This window comes from Haliotis rubra, unplaced genomic scaffold (genome assembly GCF_003918875.1).
Source record: "Haliotis rubra isolate DU_JTF1 unplaced genomic scaffold, ASM391887v1 Scf17, whole genome shotgun sequence".
Classification (NCBI taxonomy): Eukaryota; Metazoa; Mollusca; class Gastropoda; order Lepetellida; family Haliotidae; genus Haliotis; species Haliotis rubra.
Window position 1 is genome coordinate 2,198,923 of NW_025765669.1, and position 7,315 is coordinate 2,206,237.

At 40.5% G+C, this 7,315-nt stretch overlaps 1 protein-coding gene across 1 annotated transcript in view; it reads left to right on the forward strand.

The window, feature by feature from the left end:
* LOC124272405 (macrophage mannose receptor 1-like) overlaps positions 1 to 3,234 on the forward strand; it is a 73,764-nt gene extending 70,530 nt beyond the window's left edge. The window contains exons 46-47 of the mRNA XM_046707573.1: positions 1,225 to 1,410; positions 1,664 to 3,234. Coding sequence (XP_046563529.1) covers positions 1,225 to 1,410; positions 1,664 to 1,893 — 416 coding nt within the window. The 3' untranslated portion in view covers positions 1,894 to 3,234. The remainder of the gene's footprint in view (positions 1 to 1,224; positions 1,411 to 1,663) is intronic.
* The last annotated feature ends 4,081 nt before the right edge of the window (positions 3,235 to 7,315 follow it).

Genomic DNA, 7,315 nt, shown 5'->3' on the forward strand with positions numbered 1-7,315 from the left:
GAATTTTCTCGTGTGAAAGTTAAAAGAGACACCACAAACAACTATGGTTACACTTAATTCCAATTCCTTGTTTCATAAGATAATGATATTTACAAGTTCATTTTAATTTTAAACTTTAATAACATCGTATTTTTGTATTTTATGGCGATGTGTAGGCAACATGACCTTAACTAAGACGTCAAAGACTGCCCCTGTTTGATGAGGTCGTAAAATTATTCACAATTCATCTGGCTCACTGGTTACACCTGTTATGTGTTGTTTACGCTTATTCAGTATAGTTTTGTTACGCACAATGTGATTGATATAATATCAAGTCCGTACCAAACCGCCAAACATTTCTAGCGGCAGAGCCTCGTTTTGAGATTTCCACGATTTCCAGATTTCCGTTTGTCAGAGCACGCTGTACGACAGAGCATGCTGCACGAGGTGTTTGCAAGGATTAGAAGGAGCGTAGTGTTGCAATATACAAGTGGTTAGATGTATCAAATAATACTGACTAATATTTATGTATCCAGTTGAATGAATTGGTGTCAAAATTCTGGACTGGTCATTGTACTAAGTTGCACAATAGGACGGAACCCAGTCAGCAGGAAACGAGACTGTTGTGTAATCAATGTTTTGACTTGACAAATAATCACAAGTGACCTGTCAACATGCTATCGGATCAAATATGAGATTATATAGATGGTTGACATATTCTGTGGGACTTAAAGCCTTTTTCGTCTATTTGTATCATGTAAGCGTATTATACTATTATGTTATTATTGTTATAATGCTAGTTTTAGGCGGACAAAAAGTTTACCGGCATGTGTTATTTCACACCTTGGATATTTTCTTTGAATGACATTTAGTTTACACATAAAAAGGTGAGAATTTATGGATGTCATAATAAATACGTTGACATCCATAAATTTTCACCTTTTAAGTGAATGTTTTATTTTTCGAAAATGCACGATTTCATCCCTAAATGTTTTCAAATATATATCTCTTAACAAGTTAGATATCAGTCAAAATCTTCGTCCAAGCGTATACATGTATACTGAGACTTAAGCTTATATTATTTGATCAACGCAATGTATGTTTTGAAATAAAAATAAACTATATTGAAGATACCGACCTCTTTTGGGGGGTTGGTTGGGAAGGGGGATGACTCAATGTTACTACTGTGATACCTATGTTGTTCTTGGTTTATTTCCGTCCTTTAAAAGACCTTATCTGTGGCAGGTACAACGACTGTGAGTCAAGGTCAAGGAGCCGTAACTCAAAATCCAAACACACCTTATCACGGTGGACAGACTCCATTCCATCCAAATACACCATTCAACCCAGCCGGCAACCCTGGCGTCAGCACCTTTCAACCATCGTACACAGGAAATGGGGGCCCTCATACCTCCAGGGTGAACCAGAACGGTAGGTTCCATCAGGCTTTGTTACCGTAAGTGTCATATTTAAGCCCAATGCCTATTTCCGGTTTATAACCTTTTGGGTCGGGCTTCAATTTTTCTTTCAAATTTAAGCCATGTACTTTAAAATGGTGACACGACTGATGACTCAGATTTAAAGTCACGACTTCAAAGTTTCTTTCCAATTTAACCCATGTTCTTAATAATGGATGATACGACGGAAGATTTGAATTCACTAACTCAACTAATTATGTCTACAGGAGGCAGCAGTAGCCCCAGCAGCGGTGGAATGACAGGGGGCGCCATAGCGGGGATCCTCATCGGGTTCATCGCACTCCTCGTCCTCGTTGTCATCGCGTTCTTTGTAGTGAGAAGAAAATACAAATTTCTGCCCAATTTGCCAAATCTGGGTTTTGAAAATGCCCTGTACAACAAAGACAAGGAATCAGTTTCAATGTCCACTGACAATGAGTACACGGCTGACTGTTGAGAACCATCTGTGAACGGTGTTGATAGACGTGTTCCTAGTTTAATAGGAAGGAAGTTCGGGTGTAAAATGTCAGCCTGGTTCCCGGGGTCTGCCGCGCAACGCTTCAACTCGCAGTGCTGAAGCCTAGCGCAGCAGACCCCGGGAACCAGGCTGAATAAAATGTGAGATGATAGATCACCACGCTGCCTTATTATGCCGCATCAGCGATGCGATATCACTTCAGCTTTGCTTCATTTACACTGCAGGACAAAAGAAACTATACACCCATGTTTAAGTGAGTGAGTGAGTTTAGTTTTACGCCGCGTTTAGCAATATTCCAGTAATATCACGGCGGGGGTCATCAGAAATGGGCTTCACACATTGTACCCATGTGGGGAATCGAACCCGGGTCATCGGCGTGACGAACTAACGCTTTAACCATTAGGCTACCCCACCGGCCTATGTTTGACGGTTGCTGAAGAACATAAAAACATGGAGGGAGGTGTCATAGTTTGTTTGGGAGACTGTTTTCACACAAGTAACGCTTTTAACGATTGTAACTTTGCACGACACTGTAGTTCAAAACGTCAAAAACGTGTTTGTGGACAGAGGATGACGTATTTCGGACAAGGGTTTAACGAGAACTTCAAGAAAATATTATCGTCACTCCAGACAGACTCCTGTATCTTTCTTCAGAACTTTTAACGTTTGTTGTCAGCGGTAATGGCACAATGGGGTTTACGGGCGCTTCTAACGATTACTTAGATACCAATGCAGAACTTTAAAATATTGTCGTATTCTGTTGGCAGTTAGATAGAGGAAATTTACAATTGCCTTTAGCAATTACCATAGGCACACTGAGTTATTCCATTTGTCATAACAAAAGACTGCAGTTTGGTGTTAGGTTATTGCTGAAAGGGATTTAACGAGCGCTTCGAACTATTTTTGTCATTTGTCTCCATATTATACTACGACCAAGTGTCTTTAAATATATACTGAGAGAAACAAATAAAGGAAAATTCAAGCGTTCCTTTAATATTTTCCAGTTTTCATCACCAGCTTTGAATAGGCTGTGGGGAAAAATCTGAGAATAAATAAAGGAACACTGCCTTGAAGTGGTGTTCCCTTATTTGTTTCCCTCAGTATATATGCTTTTGACCGAATAATCATCGCAATGACTCGGTGTACTGTACTGTTACCTCATTTGTACCTATAATTCACCATGACATTTTGCTATGTTGCTATCAGGAGCTTGGTTGATGTTATAAGCATATGTTATAGTTTGATTGAACTATTTCATCATATTGGATATTTACATTTCAGAATGTATATTATGTAAATAAACATTTACAATTATTTAAATACGTTTTTAGTTTTCATTAATTAAAAGATTGTTTTTCACCTTCGCATTTTTATTTATTTCGGAACAAAATGTATTTGGCATGCGAGGACTGACATTTAGAAGATTAAACAAACAAATTGTTCTATCATTGTCACAGATTATTGATAAATCGATTAATATATGAGTGTATAGTATCTAAGGCCATAATCATGTTAGTGCGTTTAAGCTAGATGTGTGTAATCCGTGTTCGGAAATAAACCACCATCAGCAAAGGTCATATACCGGCAGCTGGACTGACTGAGTGACTGAGTTTGGTTTTACGCCGCTTTTAGCAATATTCCAGCAACATCACGGCGGGGGACACCAGAAATGGGCTTCACACATTGTACCCATGTGGGGATTCGAACCCGCGTCTTCGGCGTGACGAGCCAACGCTTTAACCACTAGGCTATCCCACCGCCCCCCGGTAGCTGGAAGTTTGAGGTGTTCAACAACAACACCCGTGAAGGTCCATGTTAGAATTGGTCTTCAGTAACCATGCTCGTAAGATGCGACTAACGGGATCGGGTGGTCAGACTCGCTGACTTGGTTGACACATGTCATCGTATCCCAAATGCGTAGATCGATGCTCATGCTGTTGATCACTGGATTGTCTGGTCCAGACTCGATTATTACAGCCATATAGCTGGAATATTGCTGAGTGCGGCGTAAATATAAACTCACAAACACACTCAAGGACAAACAAACAGAACTTGTATCAAATTTGCTAGAAACGCCAAGAGTTCCAGACAAGGCTTCCTGTATTTAGCATTTGGTTGAAAATGTGACACAAAAAATATGAACAAGGCAGAAACGATTTGAGCATATATAATCTCAAACACACAACACATAAATGTTAACTTGTCTCCCAAATAATCCCGTTTGAAGCAGCAAGGCATTCTATTCAACTCACGTGCAGCGTTATTCACGTCACGGGCACGGCTTCCTGTTGTCACGTGACACAGGAGAACGGAGGAGGCTTGTCCAGGTGTATAGTGCTTGGTTACTACTTACCTTTTCAGGGCTCGATATATCACAGGTATGTACAAGTTCTGTTATACAACTGTTTTGTATATTTATATAAACTATCATGTGGCCTCATGAGGACATATTCAAATAGCTACCATCGTGAAGATCCCGGATCAGAACTCAGGATGCCATTGGTTGTCACGCGAGCCGTATGATGGGGATTAGATGGTCACAATGTGTGCCCTGGCTCATGGTTGACATCATGATCACGTGACCTGGCTGACGTGTGACATCGTGATCACATGACCTTGCTGATATTTGACAAAGTGCTCACATAGTCACTAACTGGGTTGCCTGGCCCAGGCTCGACCATTTACTGATGTCCGCTTCATCTCAACTACTCACAAATGTTGATAGTGGATCTTAATTAGACAACGTCCGAATACGAAAGCAAAAGCAAAATTCCCTGGGTGAAAAGGTCGTGGGTAACAACGACCACATTGACTGTTGTACTCTCAGCCACCCCATACCTTGCCCATGTGCTTCCAGTTTTGGAGCCTTACCTACCTCTTGTCTTGTTTGGTTGTAATTTGAACTACAGATCATAAGTTACCTGTTGAAATTGGGCTCACACTGCTATGTAATTCATAATGGAAACACAAATCCGCGTTATATAGAAATGCTGTGATAAGTTGCATATGGTTGGAATTTCCAATGCTGTCAGAAATCACATGAGAGCGCAAGTTACTAAAAATATCCTACCACTCTTGTGTACACTGTATGCGATTTTAAGCACATACTAGCTAAACAAGGAAACTATGTTTAGTAAGGCGTGGGTATGGTCCCTTCGAGTAATGTATTTATGTCGATTTTACCAATATTCCAGCAACATGGCAATGTGGAACACCAGAAAAATAGTTCACGTACGTTTGTATCCCAATAAAACACTCGTCTTATGTATATTACATAACTCCTTTGTGCCTTCAAAGTCAAAATATAACACTTCATAATCACTTACATGTCTTGCTAATGACAATTTATAAAAAGCCAGTAGGTGTTTGTCTTTATAAAAAGAAATCCGCAGAAAACAGTCCATCATAACATCTAAAAGCATTTAAAGTAAAAATAAAAACACTCAGTACATCGATCACTCACGTGTCTTGTTGTTGACACTTTAAAAAAATATCTGTAGTTTTGTTTGAAAACAGTCCATCATAACCTCACAAAACATTTAAAATAAAAATAAAAACACTCAATACATCGATCACTCACGTGTCTTGTTGACACTTTATACAAACATCCGTAGTTTTGTTTTAAAAAGGTCCATCAGTTGAAAGACACGCCTAAAGTTAGTCCACCTGTAATCAAATGATTTAGATCGCGTTGAATGTTTTCATAGACAAAGAAATTCATTCTGCTGGGCCTAATGTAGCGGTGCCACTGTGCTGTGTGTATACACCTGGCCACGGTGCAGGTGAGGGATTTACCTGTCAGGTAACACAACATCATATTACTGAGTGAACTGCAGGTACCAGCCATGTAAGTAGGACTCGGTTTAATTATTTGGTATAAATGTATAAGATGTGAACTTCAGTTTCACAATTTCAGTTATAAAACAGTATATGCTAGTTTTGAAAACAGTTAGTTGTATTTGTTGTTGATTTACTGGTGGGTTTCGGTATTTTCTTATTGTGTTTTAGTTGCCCCGAGTAATGTATACTAAGCAGCAAAAGAAACGTCACTCTTTGAATTTTCCTTCGCAGAAACGGATAATTGTAAACTCATTTAATGCTTTGATTGAATATTTTTGACAAGATCTCCAACTTACTCCGAGCAAACATCAAGACATTCCTCCAAACCCGTGAAATGGAACTCCAGGAAATGGTCTCCAAAAACGCAACCTAATCTCGGAGATGGTACGGTGTTCTCCATGTTTTTCATGCAACTCATGATGCACGTGCTGTTCACAAGGACCAACACCACAAATGATCGCCCCCGGACTGGCAGACCAAGGGTGTCCAAAAGACGACAAGACCGCCATGTTGTGCGACAGCATGTACAGAATCCCTCCCTTCATGCAGGCATCCGAAACAGCACGCCAGACAGTGGGAACACACGGAAGACCAATCAGTACTGATACAGTACGCTGACGTCTTAACAGCGGGAACCTCCATTGCCGTAGACCTTACCGTGGACCTATCCTCACCCCTCGCCATCGGCGTGAATGTCTACAGTTTGCCCTACAACACCAAAACCAGCGATTCAGGCAATAGAGAACTGTCCTGTTCACAGATGAGAGTCGGTACTGTGTATCAAACTGCAGAGATGGTGCAGAACAACAAGAATATGGCGACTGACGTGGCCAGCGTTACTCAGACCAATGTGTTATGGAAGGAGACTCGCTGGGGAGGTGCAAGCGGCCATGGTATGGTGGCAAGGAATAGGCCTGAACCAGAGAGTGCGGGTCCTGTGGTGTTTTAGAACCTTGGTCCGAGAAAGGAGAGAGGCGGCAGCTGATTGCGCTACATCGACCAAGCTTTCAGACCCCACGTCACACCCGTTTTCATTTCGCACGTCACCTGAACAACAACTTCCAGCATGATAACGCTCCGGCTCCATATTTCTCGCAAGAGCTACATCAGCACTTTTACAGCAGAGCGGTGTCACATTATGCGAAGCTTCCCGCTAGTCCAGTCCAGATTTAAAACCCAGTTGAATATTTTGGGATGAAATTCAGAGGCTGAGTATATTTATGTCGATTTTACCAATATTCCAGCAACATGGCAATGTGGAACACCAGAAAAATAGTTCACGTACGTTTGTATCCCAATAAAACACTCGTCTTATGTATATTACACACCCTTCGTGCCTTCAAAGTCAAAATATAACCCTTCATAATCACTTACATGTCTTGCTAATGACAATTTATAAATAGCCAGTAGGTGTTTGTCTTTATAAAAAGAAATCCGCAGAAAACAGTCCATCATAACATCTAAAAGCATTTAAAGTAAAAATAAAAACACTCAGTACATCGATCACTCACGTGTCTTGTTGTTGACACTTTAAAAAAATATCTGTAGTTTTGTTTGAAAA